The sequence below is a fragment of the Nycticebus coucang genome, chromosome 2 (genome assembly GCF_027406575.1).
Source record: "Nycticebus coucang isolate mNycCou1 chromosome 2, mNycCou1.pri, whole genome shotgun sequence".
Classification (NCBI taxonomy): domain Eukaryota; kingdom Metazoa; phylum Chordata; class Mammalia; order Primates; family Lorisidae; genus Nycticebus; species Nycticebus coucang.
In genome coordinates, this window is record NC_069781.1 from 51413630 (window position 1) to 51432656 (window position 19027).

At 43.3% G+C, this 19027-nt stretch overlaps 1 protein-coding gene and 1 non-coding gene across 4 annotated transcripts in view; one reads left to right on the forward strand and one right to left on the reverse strand.

Annotated features, from left to right (window-relative positions):
* Nucleotides 1-953: 953 nt before the first annotated feature.
* The window catches only part of TEK (TEK receptor tyrosine kinase), a 113170-nt gene continuing 95096 nt past the window's right edge, over nt 954-19027 (reverse strand). For all 3 annotated transcript variants that reach the window (XM_053571063.1, XM_053571078.1, XM_053571069.1), the window contains 7 exons: nt 16007-16197; nt 15342-15455; nt 10657-10727; nt 9633-9673; nt 9359-9455; nt 2658-2757; nt 954-1964 (listed from right to left, as the gene is read on the reverse strand). In XM_053571063.1, the coding sequence (XP_053427038.1) occupies nt 1890-1964; nt 2658-2757; nt 9359-9455; nt 9633-9673; nt 10657-10727; nt 15342-15455; nt 16007-16197 (689 nt within the window). In that variant the 3' untranslated portion in view covers nt 954-1889. The remainder of the gene's footprint in view (nt 1965-2657; nt 2758-9358; nt 9456-9632; nt 9674-10656; nt 10728-15341; nt 15456-16006; nt 16198-19027) is intronic.
* LOC128580371 (U2 spliceosomal RNA) lies at nt 8572-8762 on the forward strand. The gene has a single exon (XR_008378664.1). It is a non-coding gene; the product is annotated as a U2 spliceosomal RNA (small nuclear RNA).

The following is a 19027-nucleotide window of genomic DNA, read 5'->3' on the forward strand; positions in this document are numbered from 1 at the left end:
TCCATTTTGGTAGTCCACTATCTTGCCACAGATTCTTTAATGCATGCTTACACTCTCTCTGGGCTATTTTGGTAAGTCTATGTTTGTTTTTGTGGGAGGATTCACTCTGCCCACTGGGTGATGACACAGTAGACGTATATTTCAATGGGTCTTCATTTCTGCTTCCCTGTAGTTGATTAATTAAATACTATGCAAGATACCTTGCTTTTGCTCTGTGCTGTGCTCAAATATGCTGTTATGAATAAAGAGCATTGGGATGAATTCAGTTACCTAGTGATTTCTGAATACATAAGTTTAAGATGACTGAAATGTGGAAGTTTATGCAGCACGTTGAACTATAGCAGGTTCTCAATAGGTGTTTGAAAACCGCAAATTTAAGCAAAATGCCATGCTGTATAACAAACAAATTTCACCATAAGATAATTGATATAAACAAGAGTTACGTTCCTATAGCATACAATGAGTTTCATTTAAAGTCGCAGTTTCTAAGAACTTAGCAACAGTAAGGACTTACTATTTTTAACATTGTAACACGATTAAAAGGAATGCCAATACTAAGCCCTTGGTTCACATTAGAACAGCACCAGAGGTACATAGGTCACTATGATAGTTTTGAGATAGACTCTGTTATGCTCCATTATTTCACTTTCGAGAAACATAGTTGACAGTGTCCTTTCTGATTTACCTGTGAACACTTCAACTTGCTCACCTTTGTGGTATTGCTGGGAGGGTTTTATGTTTCCGTCCATGTGGATTTTAGGTTTCTTGATTTTTTGTGCATCTCAAAACTTTAGTAATGACCCACATATTCTGTCCTAAGAAAAGGGACTAGACAGAATATTCTTAGGAAATCTTCCACTCTGTCTGAAGTATAGTCCCCAGCTTCTCTACATGCTTAGTACTGACAAGTCAGGGGTGGATAACTTAAGGCATTTTTCTTTGAAGCATAATGAAGACATTTGGCAAGACATTTATTCACTTACAATATGATCTCAGTGCAACTTGTGCCCACAGTATACACGGTAAACTCACAACTGATCAGTACTAAAACTTTTTACAATGTGCAATACACGTAGGGGTGTTAATTCAATATAAATGTCACATGTCTCCCAAATATCACCCAGGCTATTTTTATTATTTCTTAAAATATGCAAGTCAATATTACCAGAGAAACTAAAAGTAAATCCCATTATCTAATCCATTAAACTTGCAGTTAGACTTCTGTAAAGACAAACTTCTAAAGAATGAGATTTATGTCTGTTTTTAGATATTAGCATTCTGGATTGACTTGTAGACTTAGAAACACAAGACAAAGTTGTCCCATGACAGTGAAATTGGACTGGCTTCTTCAGTGGAGGAGAATGGAGAGAGTGAGGAAATTTTCTGTTGCTTGGATTTTTCAGTTTCTTAAATATGAACCCGTGTCCTGTTGGAATTCATACATTTCCCCTCACTTTTCTTAACCTGTGCTATCGTCAAGGTCTTTGTTAGGTTTATTCACAACATTTTACTTCTACACAGCAAAACATAAAAAGGTAAATATCAAAAAAATACCTAGGACAATTATGAGTTATGTATTACAGTAATTGTATTCATAGCCTTCCTATGAAGTCCACATTTTAGAAAAATATATTATTGCATATGAAACCACAAACAGGCATTCTGATTTCAGCACATTCTTACTCAAAACAGTATATACAGTCCTCCTGGAGTCAGAGCATCCTAGATCCACACATGGGGGCTGGGGGGCTGAAAGTCCCAGATGTACAGCAATATATATACACTTCCCCATCACAGCTCTTGGCAGAGGCTTGTTTAGTCTTGTAGGTTATCACAGGTCTCATGCTGGGGAAGAGGGACAGGGGGCACGTAGATGAGGCTTTTCTGTCCTAGGCCGCTTCTTCAGCTGAGCAGTCAATTCCTGCATAGGTGAACTTCTCATAAAGCGTGGTATTCACGTAGGTCTGGAAGAGTAAGAATGGTTCAGAGATGCAGGCTACCTTGGTTCCACCTCTGCCAGGAGCAGTTTCAGCATTGCCCTAGTAGCCCCTAGTGTATTTCTCCTAAAACATTAAGCACCAGGGGACACTTTTCTGTCCCCAATCCCTCTGTTGTAGTTGACTTTCCTTCTAAAACACATCTCTTACCTTCAGCAAGTAATATTCCCTTTCCTTGGCCTCTGAGCCTTTCTCATGATCACTCACTGTCCCTCCCTTCAGCAAGTAATATTCCCTTTCCTTGGCCTCCGAGCCTTTCTCATGATCACTCACTGTCCCTCCTCAGATGCTCAGGTTCCCTGCGACCACTTCCTCTGTCCTCGTCTCATCGTCATATCTCCTCTAATGACCACTGAGGTTTCAGTACATTCCAAATCTATTTCTTTTTTTTTTTTTTTTTTGGCCGGGGCTGGGTTTGAACCCACCACCTCCGGCATATGGGACCGGCGCCCTACCCCTTGAGCCACAGGCGCCGCCCCCAAATCTATTTCTTAAACCTAGACCTACTTGCCTTTTGAACTCCAGATCAGTATAGCAACCTGTAGAAATTTTTATAGAATCCTTAATTCTCCCCCATTTTTATCAACTGCCCTCGGCATCTCAGGAATTCTAATTAGAGAGCTCCTGCTTTGAACTCTTTCAGCCCATGTGTGTTCATACCTTTCGTTCTTCCAACATTCTGTTTAAGGACACCAATATCTGGGCAAATGACGGCCTCTCATAAGGCTTCTCCCGCCAGCATTGTCTCATTAGATCATACCTTCAAAAACAGAGTTAAAGGGTCAACTCTAAGACTGTGCTTCATCCTGAGCATGGCCCAGTGGAGGAAAAAAGGAAGAGAATGGGGCTCAACCAGAAGACAAAAGTCCAGCACCCAGGACCTTCAGCCTCCCACCCCCCTAGCCAAGTCCCGTTTCTTCTCCCCATGGACTTAAAGCCTGCCCTGGGTCCAGTTGCTGCTGGACCTTGGTATCCGCTATTCTGCTTATCCAGAAAGAACTGGATTATGTGCCTAGGGCAGCATTTCCCTTGGAATACTGCATCTCTCAAAATGTTAAAAGGCTGTCTGTTCAAACTTGCAGGATGCCACCTATTGCATGCCCCTCTTGGAAGGACTCTAAGAAGTTCAGTCATTAAAAACCAAAAAAGCCTGTTCAACCAGTTTCTGAAAACTGAGTTTTTATGTCATCCAAAATTCATGTTTTGAAACCCACCCTCCAGTGTGGTGGTATTTGAAGGTGAGTCCTTTGGGAAATGATTTGGAAGCCTCTTGACCTCATGAGTGGGATTAATGCCTTTACAGAAGAGTTCCCAGAGAGTTCTTCTGCCCCTTCTGTGGCAATGCAGCAAAATACAGCCCCCCGGGAACCACAGACACCAACCACCAAATCTGTCAACGCCTCAATCTTGGACTTTGGAGCCTTCGAAATGGTGAGAAATACCATTTTTATTTATAAGCTATCCAGTTTATGGCATTTTGTCAAAGTAGCCTGAAATGACTAAGATACCAGGGTTTAACACAAAGCTTGCAAACTCAATTAACTGCAGAACTCCTTTCCCTGTGTAATATTTTATTTATATCTTGTAAGACACTGATGAATATAATTTGGGAAACACTGGTCTCAGGCAGTGCTTTCTCAAATATGGTCGGAACTACTTGTGTTATTAAAATGGACATTTCTGGGGCCTTTCGTAGACCTATAGAATAAATGGCTAGGAGTGGGGCAAATGGGGAACCTTATGCATACATAAGGCTGTGTACAGAGGCCGTCAACCATCCACCTGGGGTGTCATAGATCCTAGAGTGGCTTATACTTTAACAGAAATTTCTTAAAAGACTGGAAAATTGTCACCCCTTTTGGAATGAATCTCAAAAGGTAGAATTTTAGGGACTTTATCTGGGATGGTTCAAGTATGTCTAGTTTGTCCAGATAATCCATGTTTATGACTCTTGTTCAGTGACATTATTCTTGAACTCCTCCAGCCTCAGTCCCCCTAAATGCTAGGATTATAGGAGTGAACCCCCATGTCTGGCCTTGTTATTGTATTAGTAGTACCTTCTTTCACTCTTAGAAGTGACCCCATTTGGACGATAAATTACTTTTTCAACGTAGAGCCATGCACTCTTCAAATAATGTGAGTTAGGCAGCTTCCACTTCTGCTAATTCTAGGAATGATGGTATCACTACAGTAAATCATTATTCTCCTTGGAATAATTTACTCTTGAAATATAATCTTAGCAGAAGCAAGGTTCCATAGAGAAAAATCCATCTTCCTTAGTGAACAGCTATGAAATCTCTAGCCCCAAAGTTAGTCTCAAAATTTCATACATTTATTTATAAGCATTTTCATGAATTTATTTCAGATCTTCTCTGCTTTCCTTACCCTTCCTCATTTCAATGTTCCCAAGAGTCATTACTTTAAATTCCTTCTAGATTTATTATTTTTATTTCAAAATCTTAAGGGGTTATAAATGTTTCTTTATAAATGGATACCTTTTATGATGCTTAACTCAGGGCCTTCAGCATACCCACCACCTAAGTAGTGTTCATTGTACCAGATAAGTAGGTTTTTATCCCTCCGTTCCTCCTTTATTTTCAATGACATTTACATCTCTCTGTGCCCATGTGTGCCCATTAATTCGTCCCCAATTGTTAGGAGTACATGTGGTATTTATTTTTCCATTTCTGAGATATTTCACTTAGGATAATGGTCTCCAGTTCCACAAAAAATCATCACTTCATTTCTTTTTAAGGCTGAGTAGTATATACACATACACCACTTTTCGTAAAGTCACTTACGAATTGACGGACACTTAGGTTGATTCCAAATCTTTGTAGTTGTGAACTGAGTGGCAACAAAATTCATTTCCTGATATCTTCTTGATAAAATGAATTCTTTTGGGGGGGGGGGTATATACCCAGTAGTGAGATTGCTCAGTTGAATGGTTTAAGTCTACATTTATTTCTTTGAGGAATCTCTGAGGTTATATTGCAGTCCCACTAATGGTATATACACATTCCTTTCTCTCTGTATCTATGCCAGCATCTATTTTTTGACTTTTTAGTAATGGCCATTCTGAATGGGGTAAGATTATATCTCACTGTGGTTTTAATTTGCATTTCCCTGAGAAGCGATGGTGAGGATTTCCTTGTTTTCTGTAGGCCATTTGTCTATCTTCTTTTGAAAAACTTCTCTTCGTGTTTGTTTTTTGTTTTTTTTTTTTTTTTAAGAGACAGAGTCTCACTTTATTGCCCTTGGTAGAGTGTTGTGGCATCTTAGCTCACAGCAACCTCCAACTCCTGGGTGTAGGCGATTCTCTTGCCTCAGCCTCCTGAGTAGCTGGGACCATGGGCACCCACCAGAATGCCCAGCTATTTTTTTGTTGCAGTTTGGCTGGGGCCAGGTTCCCCGCCAGAATGCCCAGCTATTTTTTTGTTGCAGTTTGGCCGGGGCCAGGTTCCAACCCGCTGCCCTCTGTATATGGGGCCAGTACCCTACCCACTGAGCCATAGGTGCTGCCCATCTTCGTGTATTTTGACCAGTTTTTAATGGGGTTGTTTTTTCCTTGTTGATTTGAGTTCTTTGTCGATTCTGGATATTAGCCCTTTATCAGAGTATACTTTGTGAATATTTTCTCCCATTCTGTAGGCCACATATTTACTCTGATTAAAAGGCTTATGCACAGCAAAGGAAATATTCAAGTCACATTTACTTTTGTTATTGCTATATTTGTATCTGTCATGTTAATAATACATTTTTTGCCTCGACCAATAGTCCAAAGAGTTTTTTCTACATTTTCTTCTAGAATTTTTATGGTTTAATGCCTTAAATTTAAGTCTTTTGTCCATCTTGAATTAATTTTTATAAATGACAAGATATAGGGGTCTTGTTTCATTCTTCTGTATACAGCTAGCCAGTTTTCCTGGCACTATTTATAGAATAGGCATCCCTTTCCCCAGTGTATGTTGTCTGCTTTGTCAAAGACCAATTGGTTGTAGGTAAATGGTTTTATATCTGAGTTCTCTGTTCTTTTCCATTGGTCTGTGTCTCTACTTTCATACCAGTGCTATGCTGTTGTGGTCACTATAGCCTGGTTCTTAATGTCTGGTAACATGAGGCCTCCAGATTTGTACTTTTTGCTAGAGATTGCTTTGGCTATTTGGGCTCTATTTTGGTCCCAAATTAAACACAGATTATTTCTTCTGTGAAATATGACCTTGGTATTTTCATGCAGATAACACTGAATCTATAAATCCCTTTGGAGAGGATGAACATTTTAACAATGTTGATTCTTCCCATCCACAAGCACAGGACCTTGTTTCGCTAATTTGTGTCTCATTTTTCCTCAGTGTTTTATTTATTGTTGGGGATTCATTGAGGGTACAATAAGCCAGGTTACACTGATTGCAATTGTTAAAGTCCCTCTTGCAATCATGTCTTGCCCCCATAAAGTGTGACACACGCCAACGCCCCAACCCCCTCCCTCCGTCCCTCTTTCTGTTTTTCCTCCCCCCCATAACTTTGTCATTAATTGTCCTCATATCAAAATTGAGTACTTGCTCAATGTACTCAAGTACATTGATTCATGCTTCTCCATTCTTGTGATGCTTTACTAAGAATAATGTCTTCCACTTCCATCCAGGTTAATACAAAGGATGTAATGTCTCCATTTTTTTTAATGGCTGAATAGTATTCCATGGTGTACATATACCACAGCTTGTTAATCCATTCCTGGGTTGGTGGGCATTTAGGCTGTTTCCACATTTTGGCGATTGTAAATTGAGCTGCAATAAACAGTCTAGTACAAGTGTATACAAGTGTATCCTTTTATGATAAAAGGATTTTTTTCCTTCTGGGTAGATGCCCAGTGATGGGATTGCAGGATCAAATGGGAGCTAACAAACATATGAAGAAATGTTCATCATCTCTATATATTAGAGAAATGCAAATCAAAACCACCCTGAGATACCAACTAACCCAGTGAGAATGGCCCACTTCACAAAATCTCAAAACTGCAAGTGCTGGCGTGGATGTGGAGACAAGGGAACACTTTTACACTGCTGGTGAGACTGCAAACTAGTACAACCTTTCTGGAAGGAAGTATGGAGAAACCTCAAAGCACTCAAGCTAGACTTTCCTGAGTGTTTTGTTGCTTTCTTTCACCTCCTTGGTTAAGTATGTTCCTAAGTATTTTATTTTCTTTGTAGCTTTGTGTATGATACTGAGTGCTTGATTCGATGTTCAGTTTGACTGTTATTAGTATACAGAAATGCTACTGATTTGTGTACACTGATTTTGTAACCTGAGACACTGCTGAATTTATTTATCAATTCCAGGGGTCTTTTAGAGCAGTCTTTGGGATTTTCTAGCTACAAGATCATGTCATCAGTTTTCGGCCAGGGCTGGGCTTGAACCCGCCACCCCTGGTATATGGGGCTGGCGCCCTACTCCTTGAGCCATAGGCGCCGCCCAAGATCATGTCATCATGAGACAATAATTTGGCCTCCTCTTTCCTGACTTGGTTACCCTTTATTTCTTCTTTTTGCCTGATTGCTCTGAGCTAGCACTTCTAGTACTAGGTTTAATAAAAGAGGTGACAGGGGACACTTGTCCTGTTCCAGTACTTCGGAGGAATTCTTTCACCTTTTCCCCTTTCGGTATGATGTTGGCTGTGGGTTTGTCATTTTTCTCCTATGAATACTCTTTTCCCAGCTCAGGCCTGATAGGTTTTCAAGGCACCTGTTCTCCTATTCAAAAGAAGGGGAGGCACTTTTGTGTTCTATTCTAGAAGACTGACCTGGCAAAGGATTGGGGGGGGAGGGGACACACTGAGAGCCTCTGGTGCCGCTGTTGTGTTTTGTCCCATTCTCCTGTGATTGTTAGTTTATGCCAGTGTGGGATGACCCTCATGCAGAGTGACTGACTGTTCCCCAGACCATTGTTGAAAGGTTGAGTGGGGCACTGGGTGAAACCCTCTCCTTAGAGGCTGGCATTTCGGGGGATTGTAGGGGAACAGTGGAAGCTGAGTGAGGATATCCAGGCCCTGTGGTGAGTGTTTGGCTAGGCTGTGGACATACGCTTGAACCAGATTCAGGTGCAGTGGTGGCATGAGGCACAGCATTGGACTGTAGGGCAGTTCCACAGGCCCAGGGGGCAATGCTGGAGAATTCTGGGCATTGTTACAGCCCTGGCACCTGTTGTGAAGCCTCAGTGGCAGAGGCTGGGAACCTCAGAGCCAGACCTGTGGCCTGAAGGTAGGGCAGGAGCCCTGGGGTAGAGCTTCATGAGGTGGGCAGTAGTGGAATAGGGGGCTGTAGGCCAGGGTTTTCCCCAAACTCAGGCCCACATAGGTTCAGGTGGTGTCTGAGTTGCCTGTCCCACTCAAATCCCCCACTGCGGAGTGGCGTGCTCAGTCACAGGACACAGACGGAAGACCGTGTGCTCTGTCTGCTCCTTCCCCAACCCAGCAGGGGTGATGGAAGGCAGCTGTTGAAGAGCCAAGCTGCAAATAGACCCTGAGCCCTGTACCTGCAAGCTCAGAAGAGTGTCAGTTGCAAAAACCTAGGGTCAGATCGCTTCTCGGCCTTTTGGCTAAGATCAAGTGTAGTATCTGTTCTTATCAGTTTAATATCTGATACGTCCTCTATCCGAGGACAATATATTAAATGGATTTTTGGAGCAGGGAGTTGGAATAGGAGCTTGCTCCGTCCACTCCACGCATCGACCTGGTATTGCAGTACTTCCGGGAACGGTGCACTCCCCCTCCGGGGGCTAAAAAAAAAAAAAAATAAAAATAAAAAAAAATAAAAAATAAAAAACAAACAAAAAAAAAAAAAAACCTAGGGTCAGTAGCCAGCAGATCCCCGCTGCACACTACCTTCAGTGCAGTGTTGCTCCATAGACTGTAAGCAGCTCCCTGATGATACCAGAGGCCTGGGGGGACAGCATTAGGGACCCCCTCACAGGATAAGCACGGAGCCTCCCCCAGACCTTCTTCTTTTGCCAAATGAATTGCCCCATCACCTTCTTGTTCACTTAGAATGCCCCCCATGCCCTCTCTGATGTTTTATAGTGCTCTAAGAAGAGCCATCTGTGTAGGCAACCACCTGCAACTTCTGATGCTCTCCTTGGGAGCAGCGTGCCCAGGCTTCTTCTAGTCTGCCATCTTGCCCCTCTGAGATTCTAGTCCTTGCCTGTTACATAACGGTCTAGTAGTAGAACTCCTCCCCCAATTTCTTCAGCAGTTTGGTATCTGTGTGTGTTTATATATGTAATGGGGACTTCTTAGAGTCAGCCTGTCCAAGAAACGCACAGGGGAAGGATAAGACAAAGTGGCCCCAGGGTGAGGCCTGACTTACACCTCGTCATCACAGTTCAGGGGCTTCTCGAGTCTGTAACCCTGGGGCAGCTTCTCGTAGAGCTCTGCACAGGTCATCCCGCAGTAGGGGGTGCCTCCTGGAAGATGGAGAACAGTGCCACGGTCAGTCTTCTCTGCCACTAAAGCCAATGCCTCCTGCCCAGGGGCTCTAGAGTCAAGAGGCTGGGAGGAATCTGGGCACATCAAGGAAGCAGGACACCAGCATGTCTTGCCTTGCCTAGAGTGCCACCTGGTAGATAAACACAGACACTCACCTAAGCTGACAATCTCCCATAGTAACACACCATAGGACCACCTGCAGGAGGGACAAATGTGAAGCCAACAATCAGCAAATAGATTGACACTCAATTTTTTTTGCCCAAAAAGCCAGAATGACCATCCCTTTCTAAGACAAGGAAATGTTAAATGTCCACTTCTTACAATAAAGCCTTGTAGACAGTATAGTTTTCTCTCCTCTTACCCTTAGCCCAATGGAATTCTCTGGGTTACACCAGAGAATCAGTGTTCACTTTGCCAGAGCCCCCAAATCACTCTAAGTAGAGATAGCAAGGCGGGGACCACCAAAAATTGGTGAAATTCTAAGCCAAACAGAACTCAATTAAATCACATCTCCACTACCTACTACTTGTGTGATGTCAGAAAAGTTACTGAACCTTTTAGAACCTATAATGTAATTCTTTGAAAAGTGGGGACACCAATTCCTGCCTCAAAGTTATACAAAGTGACATAAAAGTGGTGAGGACACTGGCAGTTCTCTAGGCATAAGCAAAACCCCTTGGACAAGTAACTCCTACTCTCTGGCCTCAGTTTTTCCTTCTGAAAATTGGGCACAAGGCAAGATGGCCTCTCAGCCCCTTCCTTCCACCCTTGCCTATGACTGTCACTGCAGGCTGCATACAGAGATGGCCCCCACTGCCTGGACTGAGTTTTGTCCCCACACCTCTGGCCCCCAGCAGCTTCCTCTGAGCTAGGTCTAGAGTGGAGCCACAGGAAGGCCAGTTGCCCCTCCTTGCTCTCAAGGTCCAGAATTCTCAACTTGAAGCTTCTCTACCACATGCAGAGGGAAATTCAAAACCCGCCACCAGCGACTTTACCCATTGGAAACTGTCAATTCTGTGGCTTCATTCATTCTATGGATTTATTTCCTGGGCTTTTGGGTTAGCTTTATCCCACAGAGGTACAGGCTACTTTTGCTTATTTTAAAAAACAAAAACCTTTGTCAAATGTATAATTTTGGGGGGGGGAGAAAACTCCCTTAGCAATAAGAAGCTCACTCACACATCACTGTTGGTTGTGTACACGCTGTAATTGAGTGACTCGATCGCCATCCAGCGCACTGGCAGCCTTCCCTGGAGAGAGCAAAGTGAGAGGCCACTTAGGTAGGGCAGGGGCTCTTCCCAGGCTCTCCGTGTGCCAGAAGCTGTGGCTCACTCAGGGCCCGGGATCCCATTTGGAATTCCACAGACATAAGGTGGGCTAGGAAGTCATTGCTTTGTGTATGTCCCAGCTGCAAGTGTGTTTTCAAATTTAAAGACATGCAAATAGCCTTACCTCAAGGCTTCCAGCAGTTTTATATGAATTAGAATGTGTGTGGGCACACGCACGCATGTTGGGTTTACTTGTGGCTCTCGGGAGCACCCAGAGGTTTGAAGGGGAGACGGGCAGAGACTGAGAATGTAATTATCATTTGGAAAAGGCGATGGTAGAGACCAGCTGTGTCAGGAGGTAACTGGAGGGAGATTTTCCAGAGGGAGGGACATGCCGGCTCAACTCTGTAAGATGTGTAGACGTCATCACATGGATGGGGAGGAGAGAGCAGTCAAGTCAAAGGGAGCAGGGTGCAGCTCTATCCATAGAGGTTGGAATAACTTACAGCCAGTGCGGTTTATGTTGGGTATGGAGATAGAACAAGGGAAACACGCTGAGCCTGCCTCTGTTTCTTGACTTATTGAGTGCAGGCCTGGCAAAGTGAGATGTGGGATGGACACCGTGAAGATTGACTCATGTGTTTTATTCCTAGTTTCCTCAAATTCCCTAGATTTGCAGCTACCTTTTGAACTTCCAGCCCCAAGAGTCATATGATTTGTCACTGAGAGATCCATCCCTCTCTCCTGAAAATGTGTGCAGACATTAAGAATGGCATTTCAGCCTCTCCTAGCCAGTGGAGGTGGGGGCACTACCAGGTGTACTTGGGAGTCTCGGGAACCCAAGACTGTGTGCTCCCAGACTGCCCACCCACAGACCAGTTCTATCCCACACCACAAGGAGGGTTCTTGAATGTGAAATTTTTTCCTAGTTCAGTATGGTGTGTCAATATTCCAAAGCATAAATTTCGGACCATAAAATCCCAAATGGTTGTGGAGAGCGGGCTGTGAGACTGGCAGGGCCTTCACAGCCTGGGGAACATCAGAGAACGAACCCCTAACTGCTTCCCCTCTGTTCCCAAAACAGCCACATTCCTTTCTTCATTTTCCTCTGCCAGAAGTCACCTAGCTCTTTGTCCAGTTACTTATGCAGAGATCCTTCTGATCTTTGCCTTCTTACTACTTATAACATGTTAATAAAGTTGGGTAGAAACTAAGCCACACATTTCTTCCTTTGTTTTGTCACTATGCTGAGATCCTCATGATCTTGCCCTTCTTACTTCTCGTCTTATGTTAATGAAGTTGAGTAGAAACCATTAACATGATGATTTGTCTTTATTGAAGTCATTTATATTTTCCAATTGTACTGTAAGACCAAAATTACGTCTTTTGTTTATGCTATTTCCCCATATTGTCTATGCTAGTTTCCCCTGGACAACCCTGAACAGATACTATAAAATAAAGCTGATTGTGTGCTTTGGTGCTGGCTGTGGCCATCCGCTCAGTCAGACCTCCCCATCCCATCCTTTGTTTCCATCTCTTCTCTCGCGCTGTATTTTTCTCAGTCCCCACCAATTCCACTCTGGTGCGCTCCCCTTCCCTGCGCTGGTTCACGACAGATGGTAATTCTGTAGTTTCTTTCTCACACTTACACCTTTAATATTCTCCTCCAATTCCACACTCTCTCCATCCCACCTCCCACTTGTCATTCCAGCAAAAGAATGGAAAGCATTATCTGTTTTGTTTTTGCTCTCATCCACCCCAGCCTGCTGGCTTCTGACTTCTCACCTCCTGATTACTAAGTTCAATGTCTACTTTCTCATTTGGCTTCTTTTGAGTCTGTCTACTTCATTTGTCTCCACTACATCACCTTGGTCCAGGGCCCTGCCTGATGATAACATCCTCTTTCCTGATCCCTAACTGATCTCGCTTAAAAATCGCTCAAAATGGCAAATCTGACTACATCATTGCTTTCCTTAAAATTCTATAATGTCTCTATTATCCCAATATCCCAAATCCTTAGCTAAGTCTCAAAATTCTTAGCTGGAATTCAAGACCCTTCAAGACTTTATCCCTGCTTCTTCCCCCAACTTAGAATTTCAACTACCTCCTCTCTACATTACATAACTGACTTAAAGATCCTCCAAAGGGGTTTCATGCGTTCCCTATTCTCTGGGATTTTAGTCATTCTCACACCTCCAGTATCTAACATTTACAGCTGACTTCCTCCAGGAAGCCCTCCGTGACTACCTTCTCTGCTGCCAGGATCTCTGTGCTTTCCTTGCCCTTAGCACTTACCAGTTGGTACAATCGTTGTGTCTGTCTGTGAGCTCTTTGAAGGTGTAGGCTATGTCTGACTTATGTTACCCCAAAACCTGGCACAAATGTGAAACATTGTGATAATAAACATGGATGATAAGGGAATGGATATATTAATTGATGGCAAATTAGTACATTTCTTTGCAGCAACACGTCCCGTATTAGAATCATCTTTAAGAGGACCTAAAACAGGGCGGCGCCTGTGGCTCAGCGGGTAGGGCGCCGGCCCCACATGCCGAGGGTGGTGGGTTCAAACCCGGCCCTGGCCAAACTGCAACAAAAAAATAGCCGGGCGTTGTGGCGGGCGCCTGTAGTCCCAGCTGCTCAGGAGGCTGAGGCAAGAGAATCGCCTAAGCCTAGGAGTTGGAGGTTGCTGTGAGCTGTGTGACGCCACGGCACTCTACCAAGGGTGATAAAGTGAGACTCTGTCTCTACAAAAAAAAAAAAAAAAAGAGGACCTAAAACAAATCTAATGAAGGAGCCCATGCTAGACTAATAGAATCTAGGCAGGACTTGGCATCTGGATCTTGTAAAGCTCCCCCAGATGACTCAGGTACAGTAACTTGGAGACCTGACTTAAAAATTGGCTGCGGAAGAAAGCAGCCACTCTGCCCTCTACTGGTGTCTTTCTGTATTGCACCCTTCTCACCCAAAGCTTGCTTCTCTCCAAACCTGGCTTATTACTTTCCTCCCACTCAGCCCGGTGCTAATGAAGACTTTACCCTATTTACTCTCTTGTGAGATGAGAGTTGACCCCTGGTCAGTGCTCTGCTCCGTAAGTATCCCTCCTAAACGCCCCATTACTACAGAAACTCCTGCTTAATAGGCAGGTTCTGGGGCTGACCCCTCTACTCCTCGTGTGGGGTACCACATCCCCCAAATGCTGGGGTGAAGCAGGGAAATGATTCTGTCAAGGCAGTGTGAGGATGTGAGTGGCCAGGTAGGATCTGGGAGAACTGAGAGAACAGGAGCAGCTGCTGAGTGATGGATTCGGCTTTTCTAAGACACAAGCCCCACACTGCCCCCAGAGAAGCATCTGCCTAGAGTAGACCAGCATCTGAGGAGCTTAGGGAAAGAGGCAGGCCCTGGAGGCCAGCCCTCCAGGAGGCACCAAGGGTGTCTGAAAGCTGAGGTTGGTAAACATCCTGGGTGTGTGGGGCTGAGAGCCACATCAAACCCTCACCACAAAAGCATGGAAAGACCCAAAGTGGTTATATTCACTGTGATCGTAACTATGTAAAATATGTGTGTCCTGTGGAACACAATGAGCCAAAAATGAAAAAAATAAAGTGCCAAGGTGAATTATGGTGATTTCCTTTTCAAGATGTTCTTGAGTACGGTTTCCGTTTTATCTTGTCAGTAAGTAATATAAAGTACGAGGAAAAGAAAGGAAGCCTGGATTTGAGGATAAATGCAGGAACCTGAGCCTTGCTAAGGGGCAATTTGGAGCACCCACAAAAACAATAAGACCTTCTATGATCCACGGGAAGCAGTTCCAAAATAGCTGAGCTCAAGAGATAGTCCTTGGCCCCAACACAGGGAGACCCATCCCCTCAGAGTGGCCCTGCCTGACACATGCAAAGACTGTAGCATTTGTCACTCCAAGGCCCCACATTCCACCTACACGAGGGAAACGAGGTGGTGCACTAACGTCCAGGTATGTGACATATACAGGACTTTACCATTCTAGAGTGGGCAGTTTGGTATTTCTAAGACTGTATGATTAGGTTCTCCTGTGATCCTTATATTTGAAGATAAAATATTATTACTATTTGAGGGAGTGGGTTCATTAGATAAAAGTAGGTTTGATGGGGGCTTGAACACATTACATGGGCTTATAGAAGTTGTGAATTTCTATGTAGAGCCTCCTTGTGATTTAGGAACCCATTAATTTATTTCCTTCATTTTGAGCAGGTATATTAATGTGTATTTTTCCCCTTGCTGTGCCTGCTGTCATTTAACGGAGACTGGAGGGGGCTCTTCAGAGGTTTCTGAGTGAGGCAACCCGGGGTCAGGACTGATACAGCTCCAAGACCCTGCACCACCACGCTCCAGTGTTCAGTTAACTTGGCCACATGTGAGATGCCTTCCTCACTAGCAACGTGGACCCTCCAATCATTTTAGGGACTAACAGCACTAACTGGTCCAGGCAGCATCTGCTGGGATACACGTTCAGTTGCCTCAGTCACCACACAGCAATGGTGTTCTACGAGAAGCGACACGGGGAGAGGGAGGAGACGTTGGAAAGGTGGCTGTCAGTGTCTGCGGTTCTGAACTTACCATCGTCTTTTTCACGTATACTTCTTGACCTCGGGACAATCCAAAATCTGCTATTTTAGCTACGTAGTTTTCACCCACTAAAATGTTTCTGGCAGCCAGGTCTCTGTGGATAAACTGAAATTTAAAAATAAAATGTATTTTTAGCATAATACTTGCTTTTTCACTTTGTTTTGTTAACACAAAACCTAGGGGCAAAAACTTTGGAGAATAGAGAAGAAACAATTGTAGGAAAGGAGTTTTAAAAAGTCACAAAGTTTCCCTAAAGTTTCTCTCTAAAATTTTTAGTGGTAGAATCTGCCAAATGACCCCACAACATCCTGGGAGAAGCCTTTTAGGGAAGAAAACACCGCCCCCCCCCCATAAGTCATTAAGCCTTTGGTGGCAATGTGATGCCTCTGCCACTATGCGTTATTTGGAAGCAAACCAAGCTAAGACAGCTTAAGGCATTTTACCAAACAGGTCTTAAGAAATTTGCTAGCTACATATATTGCCAGTGTCGGGTATTGCTTTTTATATAAATAGGTGGAATATTAACAAAGATTATGATGGAATAGATTGTGAGTAGGAATTAAAGGCTGAACCTAGACAAACCATGCGTCTAGGGAAGCCCTGACTTCCGCGAGAACTCCAGAGGAGAGGTGTCCAGAGGGAGCCACAGAGCACACCTGTTTCTGGCTCAAGTAGTCCATGCCCCGGGCCACATCTGCAGCGAAGTGGAGGAGCTGCTGGGAGGACAGCGTGGAGGCGGTGCTGTTGGCGATGGCGAAGGCAGGGTCAGTCTCCAGCACGCGGCTCTTGCGCAGAAAGTCCAGGAGGTTGCCATGGGGGGCATACTCGATGGCCAAATACAGGTAGCCTGTGGGGAAGGAAGAGACCATCACCTCATCAGGGACTCCACACAGCTGTGGAATTTCAGAGAAGCGCTGTAGTCGTTGGAAGTTGCCTATAATTCCACTGTATGTCAGGGAAACATCTAGTGGTGATCCCTGGGAACACTGCGGCCAAAGGGAAGGTTCATGACCTCTTCTTGCCATATTCCCAGGGGGCTGGGGAAGTCAGGGTTCCCTTCCTTCCCATCCTCCATTCCTTCCTAATGGGAACTAACAGAGGGACCCCAGATGGCATTCACCCCTTCAGTAACAACAGTAGAAGGAAAGCAGAGCCTTCTCTTCAAAAGCTCAGACACATTCTTCACAACAGCTTTTATTTTTCATTCAGTATTAATCACGAACCTAATATGGGCCAGGCATGTAATTGCAGTCTGCAGCTTTCCCTGGGGTTATTGGGTTTTTTGCTTTTTTTTTTTTTTTTTAACGAATAAATATCCATAGCAGAAGGACCCCACAACAAGTAACTTTCTTTTCTGCCTTCTACCCCTTCTTGAAACCCACACTAAGTCATCATATTATTGATTAGGTCACTAGGCAGCAGAGTCTAGTTTTAGAGGCTGTGTTTTCCTTAAAGATACTCAAACTTTTATAAAAAATAAAACAATACTTCCAAGAAAACTTATGATTGTCTTTTTTATTCCAAATTGTCTTTTTTATAAAAAGTAATTTGCTTTGCTAAAAACATTGATGAGTAGATGAAAATTTGTAAAGTGATTTTACTATTAAAGAATAATTTTGGCTGGGCACAGTAGCTCATGCCTATAATCCTAGCTTTCCAGTAGGCCAAGACAGGTGGACTGCTTGAGCTTAGGAATTCAAAACTAGCCTGAGCAAAAGTGATATCCCATCTCTATGAAAAATAGAAGAACTAGCTGGGTGTGGTGGCACATGCCTGTTAAGTCCCAGCTACTCTGGAGTCTGAGGCACGTGGATCCCTTGAGCCCAACTAGCCTGAGGCAACAAAGTAAGACTCTCTCAAAAAAAGAATTTTGGTAAACCATTTTTTTTAATGACCTAATGCATTAAAACTTCATAAAAAGAAATATTCTAGCCCTGAATCCTCTTGCACTATTAGGAGAGACAGACCTAACTCCCACTGTAAGTCTGCTTTCTCACATCCTTACCGAATTATGTAGTTTAAGAGTCAACCAGTTATGTGCTAATGTGATGACAGAGCAAAATTGTAAGCTATTCTTCTGTTTTTATTGAAAGTTTTCCCCCTCAAGGGGAATTTTATTCATGATTCTAGTTTCTTCCTTTTCAAAAGACTAACTGCAACCCCCAAAAGTGAATGTAACTTCAAGATTGTGTTGTCTTCATAACAAAAGAAGCTTGGAACTGGATCACTTGTCCCCTTCTCAGATCACCTTTTCCCAGTGCCAAATACTTGCATCTCTTAAGAGCCAGCATTCTCTTAGATCTGCAACTGGGCTCAAGCATTCCATACTCAGAATGCTTCAAGCCTCAGCATAATCTGCTTTTGTAGTTTTAGCCTTTTTCCCGAAAATTGGCTTAGTCTGTCCACCATAGCCACTCTGCTTCCTGTCATACCACCACCTTCCCTGGGCATACAAAACCCTTGCAAATTACTCTTCTTATATTTTGCATCACTTTGTGGGATTGGTACTTGGTACATATCTTCCAGAAAGTCTGGTGGGTTTTAGGAATACTCAGGATGTTTGCAGGAGGGCTATCCTCAGGGAAAACGTTTCTTCTTCTTTTTTGTTTTGTTTTTTTCAACTTTCATTTATATTGCTTTCCCAAGCTGACTGCTGTTTTCAGGGAATAGCTCAAAAAAAATGTCATTACTTCACTATTTAACCTAAGGAACATGATCCAGCTTTCAGAATTACACCCTTATTGAATCATGGAATGGTATGTTGTTTGAAGCATCAGTAGTTTTACTTTAATAAAATGAGGAAAGGGAAGTAGTTTCTTTTCTATTGTTGGTGTTTGTGCCACAAAGTCAACAAGAGGTTGTCAAGTTTGTAAGTAATTACTGTGTGGAGCATTTTGTGGGAGTAAACTTTTCTAAGAGAAGTCAAGTTTAAGTGGAATTGGAACAGCAAACCCACATAGCATACTGAGGTAAACCCTTAGATGATTTTTGTTCTTTTTTTTATATTTTGTGATGTCAGGCTTGGAATGCCACACAAAGATGATGTTGTTACCTATTCATTTATAGCTAATTCCACACGTTACAAGACAAGCATTCAGTAAGTATGTAAATTAATAATATAAGTTTAACTTTAAAAGCATATGTGACAGGGGTAACTCCATTGTAATTGCACATGAAAGCACTCTGGATTCAAACAAAGCACTTTGGGAGGCTGAAGCAGGAGGGCCACTTGAGCCCAGAAAAGTTTGAGGCTGCAGTGAGGTAAGATCACCTGGGACATAGGGAGACTCCATCTCTTAAAAAAAAAAAAAAAAAAAAAAGGAAGGGGGAAAGGGAGGGGAGGGAGGGGGGAGGTGGGTAGAGGGAAGGGGATTGGTGGGATTACACCAGGGGTGCATCTTACAAGGGTATATGTGAAACTTGGTAAATGGTCTGTAAAGCTAGTGAATGATGCCCCATGATCATATCAATGTACACAGCTATGATTTAATAAAAAAAAAAAAAGGCAAGCACTATCACATGTAAGTCTAATCATTTTTTAATCTAAACATTATCAGTTCGTTCATATTACAGTGGAATATTCACATTCATGCCTTGCACATTCAGAAGATCTGGGTTTCCCTGTTCTGGGAAAAATGTAAAGGCAGGCAATCAAGAAGAACCAATACACCCTAGAC